This window comes from Melanostigma gelatinosum, assembly GCF_949748355.1.
Source record: "Melanostigma gelatinosum genome assembly, chromosome: 20".
NCBI lineage: Eukaryota > Metazoa > Chordata > Actinopteri > Perciformes > Zoarcidae > Melanostigma > Melanostigma gelatinosum.
In genome coordinates, this window is record NC_136653.1 from 22,157,587 (window position 1) to 22,180,558 (window position 22,972).

The 22,972-nt window shown below is 49.7% G+C and overlaps 1 protein-coding gene across 1 annotated transcript in view; it reads left to right on the forward strand.

Annotated features, from left to right (window-relative positions):
* LOC306794378 (histone-lysine N-methyltransferase 2C-like) overlaps nucleotides 1-22,972 on the forward strand; it is a 71,519-nt gene that overhangs the window by 25,165 nt on the left and 23,382 nt on the right. Inside the window, exons 29-54 of the mRNA XM_079292412.1 lie at nucleotides 351-476; nucleotides 3,851-3,952; nucleotides 4,841-4,950; nucleotides 5,026-5,224; nucleotides 5,363-5,464; nucleotides 5,624-5,659; nucleotides 7,763-7,885; nucleotides 8,422-8,454; nucleotides 8,585-8,710; nucleotides 9,339-9,653; nucleotides 10,763-10,836; nucleotides 11,152-11,649; nucleotides 12,004-12,138; nucleotides 15,482-16,007; nucleotides 16,858-17,726; nucleotides 18,141-18,401; nucleotides 18,566-18,885; nucleotides 18,965-19,146; nucleotides 19,459-19,854; nucleotides 19,954-20,379; nucleotides 20,476-20,874; nucleotides 21,022-21,133; nucleotides 21,290-21,371; nucleotides 21,463-21,526; nucleotides 21,728-21,960; nucleotides 22,287-22,634. Coding sequence (XP_079148538.1) covers nucleotides 351-476; nucleotides 3,851-3,952; nucleotides 4,841-4,950; nucleotides 5,026-5,224; nucleotides 5,363-5,464; nucleotides 5,624-5,659; nucleotides 7,763-7,885; nucleotides 8,422-8,454; nucleotides 8,585-8,710; nucleotides 9,339-9,653; nucleotides 10,763-10,836; nucleotides 11,152-11,649; nucleotides 12,004-12,138; nucleotides 15,482-16,007; nucleotides 16,858-17,726; nucleotides 18,141-18,401; nucleotides 18,566-18,885; nucleotides 18,965-19,146; nucleotides 19,459-19,854; nucleotides 19,954-20,379; nucleotides 20,476-20,874; nucleotides 21,022-21,133; nucleotides 21,290-21,371; nucleotides 21,463-21,526; nucleotides 21,728-21,960; nucleotides 22,287-22,634 — 6,197 coding nt within the window. The remainder of the gene's footprint in view (nucleotides 1-350; nucleotides 477-3,850; nucleotides 3,953-4,840; nucleotides 4,951-5,025; nucleotides 5,225-5,362; nucleotides 5,465-5,623; nucleotides 5,660-7,762; nucleotides 7,886-8,421; nucleotides 8,455-8,584; nucleotides 8,711-9,338; nucleotides 9,654-10,762; nucleotides 10,837-11,151; nucleotides 11,650-12,003; nucleotides 12,139-15,481; nucleotides 16,008-16,857; nucleotides 17,727-18,140; nucleotides 18,402-18,565; nucleotides 18,886-18,964; nucleotides 19,147-19,458; nucleotides 19,855-19,953; nucleotides 20,380-20,475; nucleotides 20,875-21,021; nucleotides 21,134-21,289; nucleotides 21,372-21,462; nucleotides 21,527-21,727; nucleotides 21,961-22,286; nucleotides 22,635-22,972) is intronic.

Sequence of the window (22,972 nt, forward strand, 5' to 3'; positions counted from 1 at the left end):
CACTCACTCACTCTTTCTCTCTCACTCACTCTCTCGCTTTCTCATTCACTCTTTCTCTCACACTCTCACTCACTCACTCTTTCTCTCTCACTCACTCTCTCGCTTTCTCACTCACTCTTTCTCTCGCACTCACTCTCTCGCTTTCTCATTCACTCTTTCTCTCACACTCTCACTCACTCACTCTTTCTCTCTCACTCACTCTCTCGCTTTCTCATTCACTCTTTCGCTCGCACTCTCACTCACTCACTCTTTCTCTCACACTCTCACTTTCTCTCTCACACTCACTCACTCTTTCTCTCTCACTCTCGCTCGCTCGCTCTCACTGATAGAAACCTTATCTGTGTCTTCAGGTGACTTTGAATGTGAGATGAAATCTGACTCCAGTCCTGAGAGAGACCACGCCCATGATGATGTCACAAAGGAGTCTGAGGTTACCGAATGCAACAAGAAGAGGAAGAGGAAACCCTACAGACCAGGTGAGGAGTTAGGAATCAGAATCAGAACCGTTTATTGCCAAGCAAGTTTTCACCTGCAAGGAATTTGTCGTGGCGGAAGGTGCATAACATTCAACAATAAACAATAACATTTAACTATCAAAATAACATAAACTATCAAATAACATTTAACTATCAACAACAGTCAGCACAGTGCAGGAAATAGAAAGATATTTGAAATGTACAATACGATATGTAATGTAGGATATGGAATGAAGTGCACACAAAAACAGATAACAGAACTGTAAACCAAGTGAAGTGTATGAATGTTAAAAGTGACGAGTGTGTTTAAATAGAGAGACAGGGATGTGCAGGGGAGAGACCAGAAGGAAATGTCCTGGGGATGCCAGAGTCAGTGGGGGACCCGGGCTCTGTTCATGAGCCCGACTGCTGTTTGTGTGGCGTGAGGTCCTGGTCCTGATGGAGGTCTTGGTCCTGATGGACTGCAGCCTCCTACCAGATGGAAGGGGCATGAACAGATCATGTCCAGGGTGAGAGGGGTCGGCAACAATCTTTCGTGCTCGCTTCAGAGTTCTTAAAGAGAACAGGTCCTGGAGGGACGGCAGATTGCAGCCAATCATCCTCTCAGCAGAGCGGATGATGCGCTGCAGTCTGTCCTTGTCCTTGGCAGTGGCTGCAGCGTACCAGACGGTGATGGAGGAGCAGAGGATGGACTCAATGATGGCTGTGTAGAAATGCACCAACATTGTCTTTGGCAGGTTGAACTTCTTCAGCTGCCTCAGGAAGTACATCCTCTGCTGAGCCTTCTTGGTGATGGAGCTGATGTTCAGCTCCCACTTGAGGTCCTGAGATATGATGGAGCCCAGGAAGAGGAAGGACTCCACCACGTCGACGGGGGAGTCACACAGGGAGATAGAGGGAGTCACACAGGGCGATAGAGGGAGTCACACAGGGCGATAGGGGGAGTCACACAGGGTGATAGGGGGAGTCACACAGGGTGATGGGGGCTGGTGGGGCTGCGTTCTTCCTGAAATCCACAACCATCTCCACTGTCTTTCGAGCGTTGAGCTCCAGGTTGTTCAGACCGCACCAGGTCACCAGATGGTCAGTCTCCCACCTGTAGGCGGACTCATCCCCACCAGAGATGAGTCCAATGAGGGTGGTGTCATCCGCGAACTTCAGGAGCTTGACGGACCGGTGACTGGAGGTGCAGCTGTTGGTGTACAGAGAGAAGAGCAGAGGGGAAAGAACGCAGCCTTGGGGGAACCGGTGCTGATGGTCCTGGAGGATGAGACGTGTTTTCCCAGCTTCACGTGCTGCTTCCTGTCGGACAGGAAGTCTGTGATCCACTTGCAGGTGGAGTCGGGCACCTGCAGGAAAAAGAACAGGACAAGGCGTTCAAAAGACTTCATGACCACAGAGGTCAGGGCGACGGGCCTGTAGTCGTTAAGTCCTGTGATCCTTTTTAGGGACAGGGATGATGGTGGAGACCTTGAAGCATGCTGGAATGTGACAAGTCTCCAGGAAGGTGTTGAAGAAGTCTGTGAACACCGGAGACAGCTGATCAGCACAGTGCTTCAGGGTGGAGGGGGAGACAGAGTCCGGGCCGGCTGCTTTGCTTGGGTTCTGTTTTGTAAAAAGCCTGTTTACAGCTCTCTCCTGAATAGAGAGAGTCGTCACTGGGGAGGGGGGCGGGCGCTGGGGTGGGTGAAACAAAGGCATGGGCCCCTGCTGAGTTGGGGGAGGGGGGGCTGGTGGTCTGTTGTTGGTTGATGGGGCTGTGGGGGATGGAGTCAGGACTGTAAATTTAGCCTCCAAGAAAAACATCAAACTGTCCAAGAATTAAAAGGCAGACTGCAATCACAGCAGAATATATTGACACAGCTACAGCCCAGTGCATGCTGAAGGTATGTGAGCAGAGCTCCGACCAGATACAGACTTTTACAAATGTCAGTTTGTGAAGAAACACCATCGCAGACGAGTTGATGAACTAGCAGCAATCTAACAACACAGCAGCTAAGAGACGAGCAGGTACTTGTGTTTGTAATGAACTGTTGATGAAAGCACAGACAACACGGATACATCATCTATCATGTTCATCAGACCTGACTCTCAGTGAGCAGCTCTTGGATGTAGCTGCATGCACAGGACGACGACAGGGAGGAACATTAGTGATGCAGAGAGGTGAACAAACAGCTTTGAACAACGTTAATGTCAGAACTTGTGTTTGATATTTGTCTTTGTTATTTTCTTTAATAGTTTGATCTTTGATAGTCATGTGGGTTTCTGAACCCTCAATTAAAATGATTTATGTTATAATAACAGAAATGTGTTTAAATATAATTTTTCATTGATATAACTGCATGTACAATATTTATACACTTGAATAAACGACAATCAAATGCAGAGAGAGTTATTGAACAATATGTTAGGGGAGAAGTTAGTTATACAGTCTTACAGTTACAACCGGCCCTTTGAGGGACCGTGATGCTGATGTGGCCCAGAGTGGAAATGAGTTTGAGACCCTGCTCTAGAGCCTCACTGGTCCACTTCTTGAATTTCCTCACCACAGTTTTGCAGAGCTTTAGTTTCTGCCTGTAAGCAGGAATCAGATGGACCATGACGTGGTCCGAGTGTCCCAGTGCAGCACGAGGGACGGCGTGATAGGCCCCGCTGATTGATGTGTAACAGTGATCTAGAATATTCTCCTCTCTGGTAGGGCATTTTATAAACTGTCTGTATTTAGGGAGTTCATGACTGAGGTTTCCTTTGTTAAAGTCGCCGAGGACAATAACTAGAGAGTCCGGGTTGGTCCGCTCCACGCACTGTCTCTGATCGGCGAGTGTCCGCTGTGCTGCCTGCACGTTGCTCTGCGGTGGCATGTAAACACCGATCAGAATGAATGACGCGAACTCACGGGGGAATAAAAGGGTTTACAGTTTATAATGAAGGATTCCTGATCAGGAGAATCAGATCAGATCAGAATCAGAAACCGTTTATTGCCATCGGTATGTTGAACATACAAGGAATTTGACATAACTGCTGTAGAATCACTGTCACATCGTTGCACCAGCCACTGTTGGTATAAAAACAGATTCCTCCACCCTTTGATTTGCCGGAGAGCTCTGTGTTGCGGTCCGCTCTGAACAGCTGGAATCACGCCAGCTGGAGCGCAGAGTCCGGTATCATTCCACAGAGCCAGGTCTCGGTGAAGCACAAAACGGAAGATGAAGAAAAGTCTCTGTCTTTCCCCACCAGTAGCTGAAGTTCGTCCAGTTTGTTGCACAGTGAAATCCACGTGAGCGGAGAGGGAGCCTAATCACCATGGAAAAGTCAGGCTGTGGTGTTCTGTCACATGATCCACCTGTCTCCCTCCCCACCTGTCTGTGTCTCAGGTATCGGTGGGTTCATGGTGCGTCAGCGTGGAGGGAAAGCCGGTCCAAGCAGAATCAAACTGAGCAGAAATGATTCGACAGAGACGATTCTGGGAGATGAAGGTGAAGTACTGGACCCCCCCATGGTTACATTTAATAGTTTAACTAACCACTACTAACTAAGTTACTACTACTAACTAAGTTACTACTAAGTTATTATAACTAACAAGTTATACTACTAAGTTACTACTAACAAAGTTACTACTAAGTTATTATAACTAACAAGTTATACTACTAAGTTACTACTAACTAAGTTACTGCTAATTAACTAAGTTACTACTACCAACTAAGTTACTACTACTAACTAAGTTACTACTACAACTAACTAATTAAGTTACTACTACAACTAACTATAACTAAGTTACTACTACCAACTAAGTTACTACTAAGTTACTGCTAATTAACTAAGTTACTACTACCAACTAAGTTACTACTACAACTAACTAACTAATTAAGTTACTACTACCAACTAAGTTACTACTAACTAAGTTACTACTAAGTTATTATAACTAACAAGTTATACTACTAAGTTACTACTAACTAACTAAGTTACTGATACAACTAACTACAACTAATTAAGTTACTACTAAGTTACTACTAACTAAGTTACTGCAAATTAACTAAGTTACTACTACAACTAACTATAACTAATTAAGTTACTACCACCAACTAAGTTACTACTACGACTAATTAAGTTACTAGTACCAACTAAGTTACTACAAACGAACTACTACTAACTAACTACTACTAACCCTTTACTGACTTCAGAGCGTTTACATTCTTTTTGGGATGTTGATGAAATATATACATTGTGGATCCTTTAGACCAGCTGATCAAACATCATTATGGATCAATGATCAATAATTAGTGATCATTGATCTAAAGGTTTGATCTGCACCGTGAGGTTTATAGTTATTATGGTCTGTCACACATCAGGCCTTCCAGATGCAGATGTTTCCATGGAGACTGTGTTACCTGCTGAGCAGACGATGGAGAAAGTGAAGAAGAGGTACAGAAAGAAGAAGACCAAGCTCGAGGAAGAATTCCCTTCTTATCTCCAGGTAACACACACACATTAACACACACGCTCGCTCAGTCAAATGCAGTGATCTGATTGGCTGTTGCTCTCTATCCAGGAGGCGTTCTTTGGTCGCGTCCTTCTGGATGTGAGCCGCCTGGCAGACAGGAAGCAGGGGGCGGAGACGCCAGGTGCCAGCCAATCGGAAGCAGCGACCGGTGACGTGAAAAGCCCCGCCCCTGGATTACATGGCCCCTCCCCCTCGGGCCTTCCGCTTGGCACCGTGGCAACCAACGCCATCAAGAAGCAGCAATTGCGTGAGTTATTTATTATTATTATTATTTATTGAATCATATCTTCATCTTTCATCTGTGTTTGATTTACATTGTGAATCGTGTGTGTGTGTGTGCGTGTTTTCATGGCGTGTGTGTGTGCGTGTGTGTGTCACCATTCAGCCATGTCGGAGGAAGCTCTGCTGGTTCTGTCTGATGTTCTCAACACTGATCCTCACATACTGGCCACAGGACACACACACACACACGCAGACTCACAGAGAGGTGACCATTCCTCACCACTGTGTGTGTGTGTGTGTGTGTGTGTGGTTCATTGTGTAACAGTTGTGTCTTCATGTCTTTATTGAGACGTGATGGAAGCAGTGACACTAACGAAGAAGAGTGTTCTCTGACTAAAGAGAATCACTGTGTATTTGTTTTCAGGTCACTTCCAGGAGGAGCGCTCCCTCTCTCCGTTTGGTAGGACTTCTTCTCTTTCTTCTGCTTCTTCTTCTCTTGTAGATATCACTGACTTCTTCTTCTTCTCTTGTATATATCACTGACTTCTTCTCTTTCTTCTGGTTCTTCTTCTCTTGTAGATATCAGACTTCTTCTTCTCTTGTAGATGTCACTGACTTCTTCTTCTCCTCTTGTAGATATTACTGACTTCTTCTTCTCCTCTTGTAGATATTACTGACTTCTGCTTCTCCTTTTGTAGATATTACTGACTTCTTCTTCTTCTCCTCTTGTAGATATCACTGACTTCTTCTTCTTCTCCTCTTGTAGATATCACTGACTTCTTCTTCCCCTCTTGTAGATATCACTGACTTCTTCTTCTCCTCTTGTAGATATCACTGACTTCTTCTTCTCCTCTTGTAGATATCACTGACTTCTTCTTCTTCTCTTGTAGATATCACTGACTTCTTCTTCTCTTTTAGATATCGCTGACTTCTTCTTCTTCTCCTCTTGTAGATATCACTGACTTATTCTTCTCCTCTTGTAGATATCACTGACTTCTTCTTCCCCTCTTGTAGATATCACTGACTTCTTCTTCTTCTCTTGTAGATATCACTGACTTCTTCTTCTTCTCTTGTAGATATCACTGACTTCTTCTTCTTCTCTTGTAGATGTCGCTGACTTCTTCTTCTCCTCTTGTAGATATCACTGACGTCTTCTTCTCCTCTTGTAGATATCGCTGACTTCTTCTTCTTCTCTTGTAGATATCGCTGACTTCTTCTTCTCCTCTTGTAGATATCACTGACTTCTTCTTCTCCTCTTGTAGATATCACTGACTTCTTCTTCTCCTCTTGTAGATATCACTGACTTCTTCTTCTCCTCTTGTAGATATCACTGACGTCTTCTTCTCCTCTTGTAGATATCACTGACTTCTTCTTCTCCTCTTGTAGATGTCGCTGACTTCTTCTTCTCCTCTTGTAGATATCACTGACTTCTTCTTCTCCTCTTGTAGATATCGCTGACTTCTTCTTCTTCTCTTGTAGATATCGCTGACTTCTTCTTCTTCTCTTGTAGATGTCGCTGACTTCTTCTTCTCCTCTTGTAGATATCACTGACTTCTTCTTCTCCTCTTGTAGATATCGCTGACTTCTTCTTCTTCTTCTCTTGTAGATATCACTGACTTCTTCTTCTTCTCTTGTAGATGTCGCTGACTTCTTCTTCTCCTCTTGTAGATATCGCTGACTTCTTCTTCTCCTCTTGTAGATGTCGCTGACTTCTTCTTCTCCTCTTGTAGATGTCACTGACTTCTTCTTCTCCTCTTGTAGATATCGCTGACTTCTTCTTCTTCTCCTCTTGTAGATATCGCTGACTTCTTCTTCTCCTCTTGTAGATATCGCTGACTTCTTCTTCTCCTCTTGTAGATATCACTGACTTCTTCGTCTTCTCCTCTTGTAGATATCGCTGACTTCTTCTTCTTCTCCTCTTGTAGATATCGCTGACTTCTTCTTCTCCTCTTGTAGATGTCGCTGACTTCTTCTTCTCCTCTTGTAGATGTCACTGACTTCTTCTTCTCCTCTTGTAGATATCGCTGACTTCTTCTTCTTCTCCTCTTGTAGATATCGCTGACTTCTTCTTCTCCTCTTGTAGATATCGCTGACTTCTTCTTCTCCTCTTGTAGATATCGCTGACTTCTTCGTCTTCTCCTCTTGTAGATATCGCTGACTTCTTCTTCTTCTCCTCTTGTAGATATCGCTGACTTCTTCGTCTTCTCCTCTTGTAGATATCGCTGACTTCTTCTTCTCCTCTTGTAGATGTCGCTGACTTCTTCTTCTCCTCTTGTAGATATCGCTGACTTCTTCTTCTTCTCCTCTTGTAGATATCGCTGACTTCTTCTTCTTCTCCTCTTGTAGATATCGCTGACTTCTTCTTCTTCTCCTCTTGTAGATATCGCTGACTTCTTCTTCTTCTCCTCTTGTAGATATCGCTGACTTCTTCTTCTTCTCCTCTTGTAGATATCGCTGACTTCTTCTTCTTCTCCTGTAGATATCGCTGACTTCTTCTTCTTCTCCTGTTGCTCCGTCTGTCTTGGTCCAGTTCATTATTTAACCCTGTCTGTCTGTCTCTCAGCCGGTCTGGACATCAGCTCTATGGCGGTGGACCGAACAGGAAGTGGGCGTGGCCTGATGCCGGTGCAGGAGGAGCCTCTGGATGCCATCTTGAGTCCAGAGCTCGACAAGATGGTCACTGACGGTGAGATCACAAAGTTTCAATGTTTTCATCTTTTAACAAGAATAATGTTAACTTTTGTAATGAACAATCTGTTAAACAATCTGTTTAAAGTGTAATTACAACATGTGAGATGCATTTCTGGGCGGCCGTGTCTCAATGGGTAGAGAGGGTTGTCCGATCGCCGGTTCGATCCTTGGCTGTGCCGAAGTATCCCTGAGCAAGACACTGAACCCCGAACTGCTCCCCGGGCGCTTCTCAGCACCCGGAAGCCCATCGCTCCCAATAAGATAGAGACTGGTTCAATGCAGAAGTCACATTTCGTATGTGTGTACGACAATAAATTAATTTTTTTTTAAACCGAACTTTTAAAAAACTTTAAAGATTATCAAAGAGTACAAATACATGACAATGTATTCGTAAACATGATATTTCTACATTTTGTCTGTTTAATAATTCACATGTTGTTTGTCTAAAATGTGCCATATAAATATATAAAGTGTGTATAAATATATAAAGTGTGTATATATGTTTATGATCATTAGTAACTTGTGTTTCAGGAGCGATCCTCAGCAAACTGTACAAGATTCCAGGTAAGAAACAAGTCACTACATTATTATACTAATAATACAAATTCATATTAATCATCATAATAATATTCTTTCATTGGTCGTTTGTTGGTAAATGTGAAGTGAGTATCAACTGACTGACGTCTCTCTGTAGAGCTGGAGGGGAAGGACGTGGAGGAGGTCTTCACTGCTGTTCTCAGTCCAAACAGCAGCAACAACCAACAACCTGAGCAGAGCCAACACACACACACTGCTGCTGGGATCAAGACACACCACACAGGTACACACACACACACACACACACACACTGCTGCTGGGATCAAGACACACCACACAGGTACACACACACACACACACACACACACACTGCTGCTGGGATCAAGACACACCACACAGGTACACACACACACACACACACACACACACACTGCTGCTGGGATCAAGACACACCACACAGGTACACACACACACACACACACACACACTGCTGCTGGGATCAAGACACACCACACAGGTACACACACACACACACACACACACACACACTGCTGCTGGGATCAAGACACACCACACAGGTACACACACACACACACTGCTGCTGGGATCAAGACACATGCACGCACGCACGTGCACACACACACACACACACACACACACACACACACACACACACACACACACACACACACGGAGAGAGCCCGACTGGAACAGACTCCTTCATGTGTTCATAATATTCAGATTAAGGTGCATCCCGACCAGAAAGAGGCTTCATATCTGAGGCACCAGCCTTATTTTATTTACATGAAAGCCGTCTAACATGATCGATGAGATTCAGTGACTGGAACTGTGACAAAATAAAAGATTTCATATTGTTATTATATATTGATAATTAAACCTCCGTCTCTCAGCAACAGCTGAGTTTCCTCGTCTTCAGCTGATGAACGGCCTGATGGGAGCTGCTCCTCGTTTTCCCAACGCTCCCATGACATCCAGCGGCGTTCAGAGTCCAGCAGGCTTTAGGGTACCGCCTCCCGAGAGCCCCGCCCCCGGGCTATCCTCAACCAATCGGGTGTCAGTAGGAGAGTGCGAGCAGGACGTGATGTCGACGGCTCAGAGGGGCATGTTAAAGTGGGAGAAAGAAGAAACTCTGGGAGAGATGGCCACCGTCGCTCCGGTCCTCTACTGTAACACCACGTTCCCCCAGCTGAGAGAACAGCACCCTGGTACACACACACACACACATTCACACATAGCACCCTGGTACACACACACACACACACACACATAGCACCCTGGTACACACACACATTCACACATAGCACCCTGGTACACACACACACACACACATAGCACCCTGGTACACACACACATTCACACATAGCACCCTGGTACACACACACACACACAGCACCCTGGTACACACACACAGACACATTCACACATAGCACCCTGGTACACACACACAGACACATAGCACCCTGGTACACACACACACACACAGCACCCTGGTACACACACACACACACACACACATAGCACCCTGGTACACACACACACACACACATAGCACCCTGGTACACACAGCACCCTGGTACACACACACACACACACATTCACACATAGCACCCTGGTACACACACACAGACACATAGCACCCTGGTACACACACACACACACATAGCACCCTGGTACACACACACACACACACATAGCACCCTGGTACACACACACACACATAGCACCCTGGTACACACACACACACACATAGCACCCTGGTACACACACACACAGCACCCTGGTACACACACACACACATTCACACATAGCACCCTGGTACACACACACACACACATAGCACCCTGGTACACACACACACACACACACACACATAGCACCCTGGTACACACACACACAGCACCCTGGTACACACACACACACACATTCACACATAGCACCCTGGTACACACACACACACATAGCACCCTGGTACACACACACACACACATAGCACCCTGGTACACACACACATAGCACCCTGGTACACACACACACACACACATAGCACCCTGGTACACACACGCGCGCACACACACACACACACACATAGCACCCTGGAACACACACACGCGCGCACACACACGTAGCACCCTGGTACACACACACACAGCACCCTGGTACACACACATCACCCTGGTACACACACACACACCCAGAATATTTCTTGTGCGTTGCAACATTTACTATCTTATGATTTTATAGAGATCAGCGTTCATCAATATGGCCGTTTATTAAAACCCAGTTGTGTGTGTGTGTGTGTGTGTGTGTGTGTCAGACTGGTCCACCAGAGTGAAGCAGATTGCTAAGCTGTGGAGGAAGGCCAGCTCTCAGGACCGAGCTCCCTTCGTGGTGAGTTTATTATTATTTACAGATCATTGATGTCAGAAAGTGAAACATTGAATTTAATTTTCTTTGTCACATATTTGGTGGTTGATGACGTCGTGAAGACTCACTGGGCGAGTTTGTGAACTGCCTATATTCTGAAAATTCATTATTTGTCAGTTGTTCAGGACTGAAGTTGGTTAAAAAGATTTAACTTGGTGAAAGTGGATCAGATGAACCTTTTTAAAGTGAGGCTCTGATTTATAGACCAGAGGAATAAAGCAGCATCATGTTTCTAACGTCATCATGTCTGCATGACCTCTTGTTTCCTCTCTTTACCAGCAAAAAGCTCGAGATAACCGGGCGGCTCAGCGCATCAACAAGGTGCAGCTGTCTAACGACCAGCTCAAACGCCACCAGTCCTCCCAGCAGCACCAGTCCTCCCAGCAGCACCAGTCCTCCCAGCAGCAGCAGTCCTCCCAGCAGCAGCAGTCCTCCCAGCAGCACCAGTCCTCCCAGCAGCACCAGTCCTCCCAGCAGCAGCAGTCCTCCCAGCAGCACCAGTCCTCCCAGCAGCACCAGTCCTCCCAGCAGCACCAGTCCTCCCAGCAGCACCAGTCCTCCCAGCAGCAGCAGTCCTCCCAGCAGCAGCAGTCCTCCCAGCAGCACCAGTCCTCCCAGCAGCACCAGTCCTCCCAGCAGCACCAGTCCTCCCAGCAGCAGCAGCCTCTACCGCTGCTGGGACCTTATGACCCTGTTTCCTTGGAGCCGGAGGGGGCATTTAAGGACCCCCTGAGGCCCAAAGAGTCCGAACAGGAGCAGGAGTGGAAGTTCAGACAGGTGAGCAGAGTTTTAGTGCGTTTGTTCTTCACACCTCATCATTCATGAACTAGAACCAGCGAGAGAAACTAACACCAGACTGGTGACTCACATGTCTTTATGTTTTACCACACTTTATAATATACAACTTTCATGAACTCTGTTGACTTTAGTTCCTGAAATTACTTCAGATGTGGTCCAATCACGGCATCGGGGGGGTGTTGGTTTCTCTCTCTGAGTAGTAACCATGGTAATCACCAGGCTGCATGTCAGAGTCATGTGACTTTGACTGTCATTGTGTCATTGATGAAGATGATGTGCATGACTCACTCACTGACTCCCACTAATATCTGTGATGTAATTGTCATTGAAAAGGGAGAGGTAAAAGACAGATGGGGAGCCGGTAAGAAGAGGCAGGAAAATCTCCCCCAAAGCAAAGCCCTAAAATCACCAACAGATAAAGGTTGTCCCTACCAGGCATCTGTAGCAGGAGGTGGCAAAGAGGCTCTGGTAAGATCTCAAGAACTTGTTCAGGCAGACTTCCTGGATCCATGACCCTCTGAAATCCTCTTTGTGTCCCGGAGTGCTGCTTCTGCTGGTCCACACAGTTTCCACTGGTTCACCTGGAGGTCAACAGCTGGTTATCGGCCAGTTAACAGCCGGTCAACAGCCGGTTAGCAGCCGGTCAATGGTCAGTTAACAGCCGGTTAGCAGCCGGTCAATGGTCAGTTAACAGCGGGTCAATGGTCAGTTAACAGCTGGTTAGCAGCTGGTCAATGGTCAGTTAACAGCTGGTTAGCAGCCGGTTATCGGTCAGTAAACAGCCGGTCAATGGTCAGTTAACAGCCGGTTAGCAGCCGGTCAATGGTCAGTTAACAGCCAGTTAGCAGCCGTTATCGGTCAGTTAAGAGCCGGTTAGCAGCCGGTCAATGGTCAATTAACATCCGGTTAGCAGCCGGTTAGCATCCGGTTAACAGCTAGTCAGCAGCCGGTCAATGGTCAGTTAACAGCCGGTCAATGGTCAGTTAACAGCCAGTTAGCAGCCGGTTATCGGTCAGTTAACAGCTGGTCAGCAGCCGGTCAATGGTCAGTTAACAGCTGGTTAGCAGCCGGTTATCGGTCAGTTAACAGCTGGTCAGCAGCCGGTTAACAGCCGGTCAATGGTCAGTTAACAGCTGGTTAGCAGCCGGTTATCGGTCAGTTAACAGCTGGTCAGCAGCCGGTTAGCAGCCGGTCAATGGTCAGTTAACAGCTGGTTAGCAGCCGGTCAATGGTCAGTCAACAGCTGGTTAGCAGCCGTTTATCGGTCAGTTAAGAGCCGGTTAGCAGCCGGTCAATGGTCAGTTAACAGCTGGTTAGCAGCCGGTTATCGGTCAGTTAACAGCTGGTCAGTAGCCGGTTAACAGCCGGTCAATGGTCAGTTAACAGCTGGTTAGCAGCCGGTTATCGGTCAGTTAACAGCTGGTCAGCAGCCGGTTAGCAGCCGGTCAATGGTCAGTTAACAGCTGGTTAGCAGCCGGTCAATGGTCAGTCAACAGCTGGTTAGCAGCCGTTTATCGGTCAGTTAAGAGCCGGTTAGCAGCCGGTCAATGGTCAGTTAACAGCTGGTTAGCAGCCGGTTATCGGTCAGTTAACAGCTGGTCAGTAGCCGGTTAACAGCCGGTCAATGGTCAGTTAACAGCTGGTTAGCAGCCGGTTATCGGTCAGTTAACAGCTGGTCAGCAGCCGGTTAACAGCCGGTCAATGGTCAGTTAACAGCTGGTTAGCAGCCGGTTATCGGTCAGTTAACAGCTGGTCAGCAGCCGGTTAGCAGCCGGTCAATGGTCAGTTAACAGCCAGTTAGCAGCCGTTTATCGGTCAGTTAAGAGCCGGTTAGCAGCCGGTCAATGGTCAGTTAACAGCTGGTTAGCAGCCGGTTATCGGTCAGTTAACAGCTGGTCAGTAGCCGGTTAACAGCCGGTCAATGGTCAGTTAACAGCTGGTTAGCAGCCGGTTATCGGTCAGTTAACAGCTGGTCAGCAGCCGGTTAGCAGCCGGTCAATGGTCAGTTAACAGCTGGTTAGCAGCCGGTCAATGGTCAGTCAACAGCTGGTTAGCAGCCGTTTATCGGTCAGTTAAGAGCCGGTTAGCAGCCGTTTATCGGTCAGTTAAGAGCCGGTTAGCAGCCGTTTATCGGTCAGTTAAGAGCCGGTTAGCAGCCGGTCAATGGTCAGTTAACAGCCGGTTAGCAGCCGTTTATCGGTCAGTTAAGAGCCGGTTAGCAGCCGTTTATCGGTCAGTTAAGAGCCGGTTAGCAGCCGGTCAATGGTCAGTTAACAGCCGGTTAGCAGCCGTTTATCGGTCAGTTAAGAGCCGGTTAGCAGCCGGTCAATGGTCAGTTAACAGCCGGTCAACAGCCGGTTATCGGTCAGTTAACAGCTGGTTATCAGGACAATTCATTGATTCGTTGATCGACAAAGAATCAAACTAATTCGATTATTGATTGATGATTAAGTTATAATTAAGTCAACAAACTTTTCTTTTTCTTAACAGTCGAGGAAACAGAATATCTTTTGGACTGTTTTGTGTTTTTCTGATGTTTGTTTGAGAAAATAAGCTGAGGATTAATTGCTAATGTGTCAATATGTTCCAGCCTGTGTGAGATGTTAGTTTATGGGCAGTAGAACAGCATACTTTTGTTGGCGACTGTGGCTAAGTGGAGAGCAGCGCCGTGGTTCGATCTCCGGCTCCGCTAGTCGCTTGTCGATGTGTCCTTGAGCAAGACACTTAACCCCAAAAATGTCTCCCGTAGCTGTGCCTACGGTGTAGAGATGTGATAGAATCCGAATTGTAAATCGCTTTGGATAAAAGCGTCTGCTAAATGACTGCATGTGCTGTTATTATTCAGTCCTTATGAAGTCAGAGCTGCTGTATTTTCCTCATCATTGACCTCAAGGACAGAAACACTGGAAACTATAAATGTCTCAGACCGAAGCGACGAACTCTCCCAAAGCAAAGAGGATTTCAGACACATGGACCCAGGACGGGTCACGGTTCTCTTCTGTGGGCCACTTTACATTTCAGGGTTTGGGGAACACAGCACTCATTTCAGTCTGAGGACAGTTGAAGTAAAGTTGACCCAGAGTTGTTGTCCGTGGCCTCAGTCCATCTCAGAACTGACTGATTTTATTCTAAAGGGATGCTTCCTCTGAATGTTGTTCTGCTGCCGTCCTTCAACGTCCACCGCACACCGATGAAGACATGTGGATTCAAACTGTCAGTTGTGGGAGCATCACAGATTCTCTTCTGAGGCTTCTCTCATCATACAGATAACAGTGGGGAGAGATGGTGCAGTTTGATTTAACACAAACCAGGCAAACTACCATTAAGACACATTCACTAGTAGCCCCATCAGAGTTAGTAATGAGCAGTATGAAATGTGATGAACGTAGTAGTCAGTAGAGGGGGGTACAAAGAAATCTGAAGCTGTAAACATGGACGACAGCGGCCGGAGACCATGTGACAGGAAGTGCAGGACTGAGGTCTCTGTGCTGAAGGACGACAGCAGCTTGACGTTCACAGTGAACAGGTATCACTGCAGGTATGATTAACCAGGTGAGAGACAGACAGCAGGGAGGACAAGTGATCAGGCCCCCCCCCCCCCCCCAACACATCACACACAGTCTGAATGATTCTGATGTTTGATCCTCCAGTACATTAAATGACTTCATCACTGATTGTCATTAACAGAGAGAGAGGGAAAGCGAGCATTACTAGCTGCCATGTCATCATGTTTGAACTGTAGAGACGCTGACTCGTGTCGCTCTGTGTTTCCGTCCGTCTTCCTCTCTGCGGTTCATTTTCCCTCTTTTAGCAAATGCGTCATAAGAACAAGCAGCTGGCGAAGATGGAGGCCAGTCAGAAGCTGGAGCAGGTGAAGAACGAGCAGCTCCTCCAGCAGAGGCAGCTGCAGCTCGCCGGACGTCTTTCTCCAGACGCCGGCAGCCCAAGCCCCGTGGCGCCAGTCATCGGGGGCGACGCCTCCAGACAGCACCTCCTTCAGCAGAGCTCGGGACCGGCTGACAACATCTTCCTCAAACCACAAGCCCCTCCCCCTTCTGGCTTCTCCTCTCTCCCTCACTCCCCCCTCCCCGCCTCTCCCCTCCATCAGCCCCCCTCCTCCCCTCAGATGTTCTCCCCGCCCTCCTCCCGTTCCTCCTCACCCTGGGAACCCAACATTAAAGTAGCAGGGCCTACTCGCCCCCCCTCCTCACAGGCTGGTGTCCCCCAGCATCACAACTCCCTCAGCTCCTCCCCAGCCCAGGATGCCTTTGGTTCTCCTGCACCGTCCCCCGACTCCAAAACCTCCGACGTCTCCAGGACCCTCGGATCCCAACAAGGTAACTCTCCTCCCAGTTGGCACCTCCTCGTTTTCTCCTCCCACTGACCATGTCCTCCTCGTTTTCTCCTCCCACTGACCGTGTCCTCCTCGTTTTCTCCTCCCACTGACCGTCTCCTCCTCGTTTTCTCCTTCCACTGACCGTCTCCTCCTCGTTTTCTCCTTCCACTGACCGTGTCCTCCTCGTTTTCTCCTCCCACTGACCGTCTCCTCCTCGTTTTCTCCTCCCACTGACCGTCTCCTCCTCGTTTTCTCCTCCCACTGACCGTCTCCTCCTCGTTTTCTCCTCCCACTGACCGTCTCCTCCTCGTTTTCTCCTCCCACTGACCGTCTCCTCCTCGTTTTCTCCTCCCACTGACCGTGTCCTCGTCGTTTTCTCCTCCCACTGACCGTCTCCTCCTCGTTTTCTCCTTCCACTGACTGTCTCCTCCTCGTTTTCTCCTCCCACTGACCGTCTCCTCCTCGTTTTCTCCTCCCACTGACCGTGTCCTCCTCGTTTTCTCCTCCCACTGACCGTCTCCTCCTCGTTTTCTCCTCCCACTGACCGTCTCCTCCTCGTTTTCTCCTCCCACTGACCGTCTCCTCCTCGTTTTCTCCTCCCACTGACAGTCTCCTCCTCGTTTTCTCCTCCCACTGACCGTGTCCTCCTCGTTTTCTCCTCCCACTGACCGTCTCCTCCTCGTTTTCTCCTCCCACTGACCGTGTCCTCCTCGTTTTCTCCTTCCACTGACCGGCTCCTCCTCGTTTTCTCCTTCCACTGACCGGCTCCTCCTCGTTTTCTCCTCCCACTGACAGTCTCCTCCTCGTTTTCTCCTTCCACTGACCCTCTCCTCCTCGTTTTCTCCTCCCAGGACTGCAGCAGAACAGGGCCGGTATGATGAGTCCTCCCTCTGGCTCGGCCTCCGACCCTTCAGCCCGACACATTGGTATCCGAGCAGCTGAGACATACCTGCGGACTCCTCACAACAGCAGTAACATCTGTGCAGCGGTGTCTGAACTGTACGGTCGCGGTGGTGAACTGGTGCATGGCGGGTTGTTTAAAGCCCCCATGCCGCCTCAGCACCAGCCTCAACTGGAGGTGTTTGGTACCACAGGAGGAGCAGGAAGGAGGGACCTGTCCAGACCCACAGACCCGGGCTTTGCTCTCTCCCAGTCACAGGACCCTCCCTTCCCCTCCAGTCCGCTGTCTGGACTGGGCTCTCCCCACCGCAGCCCCTATGCCCAGACGCCTGGTACCCCCAGACCTGACTACAGCCAGCAGATGTCTGACCCCTTCACCCAGCACTCACCTTTGACCTCCCGGCCCTCGCCTGACCCCTACACCAACCCTCAGACTCCAGGTACGCCACACCCTCATTCTGACCCCACATACCTCACCACACCGCCTGCACTGAGACTGGACCAGTATAACCAGCAGTCTACCAGCAGGCGTCCGTCCCCCTCCCACCCAAACCTCGACCCTTACACCTCCAACCCGGGGACTCCCCGCCACACCGAGCACTTCCCTCGATCGCCGGGGAGTCAGCGGAACACAGACCCCTTCGCCCAGCAGCCCCCCACACCACGACCCATGTTGGACCCCTACGCCCAGCAGCCCTCCACACCGCGGCCCCATAAGGCCCCAATGGAGATCTTTACTCAACTTGCAGGATCCGGTTCATCCCCTTTGGTTCCAGGGCTGTCTGGAGAGACGGTGACCTTCACCCCAACACACCACCAGGTAACGGACAACACAGTGTTCACATGTCTTTTTATTTGTCCAACAATTTACATGTCTGTAGTGCTGCAGATTACACGCCTGTAGCGCTGCGGCTACGCGCCTGTAGCGCTGCGGCTACGCGCCTGTAGCGCTGCGGCTACGCGTCTGTAGCGCTGCGGCTACGCGCCTGTAGCGCTGCGGCTACGCGCCTGTAGCGCTGCGGCTACGCGCCTGTAGCGCTGCGGCTATGCGCCTGTAGCGCTGCGGCTACGCGCCTGTAGCGCTGCGGCTACGCGTCTGTAGCGCTGCGGCTACGCGCCTGTAGCGCTGCGGCTACGCGCCTGTAGCGCTGCGGCTACGCGCCTGTAGCGCTGCGGCTACGCGTCTGTAGCGCTGCGGCGTATGTTTTGATTTTGTTCTTCTCTCTTGTTGCAGCAGTCTCCAGGAAGACAACAACAGCAGGACTTATTTCCCACAACCCCCAGCAACCAGACCCTGAAGCACCCTGGGATGTCAGAGGAGAGTGTCTTCTTGGCGGGTCAGACTTCCAGTCACGACCCCTTTGAGCAGAGTCACATGACAGCAGGCCCCTCACAGATGGACAAGACAACAACCAATAAGATGGCAGCGGCTCCTTTAGATGGACCAATGAGCATGCTGCCTCAGCTTGGTGATTCGGAGGAGAAGCTGAGACAGGTGGGTCAGGTGACCTCCATGTCATTTTTCATGTTCTGGTTTCTTTAATCAGAGCTGACTTTTTTGATGTGTTGTCTCACCTCTTGAAAAGGTTCATTTCTGGGCTTGTTGGTTCTGGTTTCTCTGCTCTGCTGAGTTCTACTGTTCTATCTGTTTCTGTGCAGCGTCAGCGTCTACGGCAGCTCATCCTGAGGCAGCAGCAGCAGAAGAGTGCGTTACGGCAGGAGAAAGGTCTGCAGGAAGCAGCTTCTGGACCCTCTGGACCCGTCCCTGGTTCTGCCACACCACAACACTGGTCCCAGCCAGACTCCTCCACTGCTCTTCCAATAGACCTGTTTGGACGTCCCCCACCCCCATACCCCGGCACAGTGAGGCCTGGTGGGGCAGTGGGGGCTTTGGCCCCCAGGTTCCCTGGAGGTTTCCCCGGGGTGCAGCAGAGGGGGTTCGCCCCAAAAGAGCTGCCAGTCCGAGGACCAGTCCTGAGGTGAGAAGAGCGTCAAAACCTGGTCCTGACCTGATCTGATGATGTGTTCTGCTTCACTCACTTTTTCTTGGTCCTTCAGGTTTGGTGTTCCTCCAGCGGGTCTCCAGGACTCCTTCTTACGGCCTCCCCAGGGAGCGGTGCCTGGATCTGGGCTCAGTATGGTGGAGGGAGTCACTTTCCAGATGAAGAGGCCGATACCTGTGGAGTTCACCGGCATCCGCCCCGTCCCGGCTCCCGGCGCTCAGCCACACATGATATCTGGTGAGTTTATGAACCGCTCCATTACAAAACTGCTGCATGGAGAACATCAGGGACCACAACTGTATGTTCGACAATATATATACATAGATATATATATATATGTAGATTGTAGTCTTACGGTAAAGCTATTGTTCAGATCATCCTGTATAATGAGGACTACCGACCCCTGTAGACTAAAGTCCACGGTGGACTGGTCTCTGCTGGAGTCTCTGGTGAACCTGATGATGTCATCTTCTCTCTGATGGATGTAGAGGCTCATTTATTGATTCAGTTCTTTGTAAAGTCACTGATGGCCCCCTTCCTACCCCCCAGATGTCCCCCAGCCCTTCCTCCCCCGCTCCCTCCCCCTCCAGCAGCACAGTATCATGGGACAGCCCTACATCGAGCTCCGTCATCACGCCCCCGAGAACCGCCTGAGGATGTCCTTCTCTCTGCCCGAGGTCCCGCTGCTGCCCCCAAGAGACCCTCAGCCGTCTCCGGTCAGACCCGTTCCGGGGGCCAGGATGGGTGAGATGGCGCTGGGCCCGACGATGGTGATGGAACAGCTGAACCACCAGCACCTGGTCCACGCAGCAGCGCATACTGAGAGCGGAGAGTCCACGCTCCCGGAGGAGCACCTGGACGGGGAGGACTCTACCGTGAAGGACCTGGAAGACGTGGAGGTGAAAGATCTGGTGGACCTCAACCTGAACCTGGACCCTGAAGACGGTAAGAGCACAGGAATCAAATCTGGGTCCTCAGATCCAGGACAGAGTAGATGAATGATGACATAAATCATTATGACGAACTTTGTGCTGGCTGTTTTAGGTAAAGAAGACCTGGATCTGGGTCCGAATGACCTCCACCTCGACGACTTCCTGCTGTCGGGGAAGTTTGACCTGATCGCCTACGCCGACCCCGAGCTCAATCTGGAAGACAAGAAGAACATGTTCAACGAGGAGTTGGAGCTGGGGGAGCCGGTGGAGGAGAGGAGGGATGGCGCCGGTGGGTCCACACAGACCGATGGGCACCTGATCGGCCACGTCAAACAGGAAGTACAGGACAGCCCCTCTGCTACCCAGCAACCTACACCTCATGCTGGGGTGGTCACCACCAGCAGACCTCAAGGAGCTCCAGGGTCTGAGGCAGCAGGCTCCAGCCAGCCAACAGGTCCAGGTTCTGTTTGTCTCCAGACCCAAGAACAGGCTCTGTCATCGGGTATGACTCCCAGGGTTCACCCCCCCATGGCTGGAGGTAATGAATATGAACCGTATTTCATATTATTGATCGATTATTGTATTGATTGTATGATTATTGACAGGTTATTGATCTGTGTTTATTCATCTGCAGGTCAACAGTCTGTCTTCCAGCAGCAGCAGAGACCGTTTGGACCCCCTCCCTCAGCTCTCTTCACCCCCCACCTTCAGGGTCTCCCAGTTTCTGCCCACACCAGTCTGACTCCTCAGGGCCCTCATGCCCCGCCTCACCCGCTGTCCCTCCAACCCTCCCAGACTCTCCTCCTTCTCAACCCTCAGACCCAGCTTTCACACCAGGGGACCTCCACCCAGATCCAGGCTGTCCTCCCCCAGAACCTGGACCAGGACCAGCACAGGCTTCTGCTCCTGGAGGAGCAGCCACTCCTCCTGCAGGACCTCCTGGACCAGGAGCGCCAGGAGCAGCAGCAGCAGAAACAGATGCAATCCCTAATCAGACAGAGGTCCACCACAGACCCTGTGTTACCCACTATGGGTAAGACCTGAACCCGGATAGACCTGAACCTGATGGACCTTTTTTTTTAAAGTGCTCCTGTTTACCTTAATGCTGTTTCATCTTTTACCATTGTTGTTTTGGAAGGTGGTATGCTTTTAATTTGAAAGGTGTGTTTGTGTTCAGCAGACTTTGACTCCGTCTCCGACCCCATCATGAAGGCCAAGATGGTGGCTCTGAAGGGCATCAACAAGGTCATGACCCAGGGCAACCTGGGACTCAGCCCCATGGTCATCAACAGGTAGGACGGCCTCTGACCTTGTGCGAGGTGTCACTGCCGACAGCTGATAAAGCCGATGACTGGTTCTTTTTTTGTTCATGTTAAAAAAGCATTTATTACTCTTCATTGTGTGTGTGTGTGTGTGTGTGTGTGTGTGTGTGTGTGTGTGTGTGTCAGGTTCCAGCAGGCTCCAGTAGTCCCGGTGGCCCCAGTGGCTCCGGGTTCAGAGGGGACTCAGCCTCCACAGCTGGTGGTTCAGGTGTGTAGATTTGATAGAAACACTAATGAACAGGATCTCTTTCTGCCCGTCGCGATGTGTTTCCTGAGTTTGTGTCTTCTCTTCCTGTCAGGACGGGAAGTTGAACGCCCCGTTGGGGCGACCGAACCCTCCCAGCTTCGGCTCGGGCTTCGTCAGTGAGTATGAGAACATAATCCCAACAACGTGGCCCTCGATTCAGATGTTAAATAAACACCAAAAACAAAGAACCAAAAACAGAAAAAAGGAACTGGTCAACTCTTGTGGTTTTTTCACAATTGTTATTAATCTCTAAAGACGTCTCCTGCGTCCCTGTAAAGTCCTTTCTCGTGTGTAAAGTCCGTCATTGTGTCCTGCAGACGAGTCTCAGCGGCGTCAGTACGAGGAGTGGTTGGTGAAGACGCAGCAGCTGCTGCAGATGCAGCAGCGCCTCCTGGAGGACCAGATTGCAGGTTTTCGCAAGAATAAGAAATCTCTGTCGGCCAAACAGAGAACGGCCAAGAAGGCCGGCCGAGCCGTCGCCGAGGAGGACGCTGCCCAGCTCTGCAACATCACGGAGCAGCAGGGGGCGGTCCAGAAGCAGCTGGAGCAGGTACACCAGCACATACAGGACATGTACTGGTCCGTACCAACACCAGTACAGTCCCACAGCTCTCACACAGGCCTCTGTACCTACGGTCCCTCACATGATGCTCACACACCACCAACTGTGCAGCTTCTGTCTTTAACACACTCATCAACACTGAAACAGCTGGTCACTGTACTTTCTATCAAATGAAATGGTGTTTGTTGGGGACTATTTTCAGCGGCAGATGAATCCACCTTCGGTGCTCCAGTGCGTGATTGAATGTGTGGTTGAGTCAGAATGAGCTCCTGTGTTCGTTTATGAACAAATATCTCTGTGACGTCTGTGTTCAGATCCGGAAGCAGCAGAAGGATCATGCCGAGCTGATTGAGGACTACAGGACCAAGCAGCAGCAGAGAGCTACAGGAGCTCCCCCCATGCCCCAGACCCCCTTCTCCCAGCCCATGGTGCCCACGCAGACCCACCTGGGCGGCCCCACAGTGGCCCGTGGCCCAAACGTCCCCCCTGGTTGGACCCCAGCTGGCGGGGCCCCCGGGTTGATGGATCAGAGGATGCCACTCCAGATCCCCCCCGTCCTGCCTAAAGCCCCCCAGCCTCCCACACACACCCAGACCCCCCCAGCAGTCTTCACTGGGGGCCCCACCGGAGGAACCAATGGAGCAGCAGGGGAGCCCCCTCAGGTAACGCACCTGGAGCTCTACGAAGGTTTAACGAGGAAAGAAATTCATTCAACACATTTGTTCACGTTGAGTTTCAGTGAGAAACAACACACGCCTGTAATTTACCATTTTCATGATGCAATTATCTGATGCTGATTTACAACCTCAGAAGACATTGAGAAATAAAGTCAAAAAGATTCAAAAAAGGGGCAGACATCTGGATCAATCGACCAATCGGCTCAGCTCCACGTTCTCAAAGGTAGAACATTGAAGAAGTAATGTGACTTCAAACAGCTTTCTGATATTCGATTCAGAACTGGGATCAGAGAAACAACAGAATGTTTCTTTTTTGTGTTCCT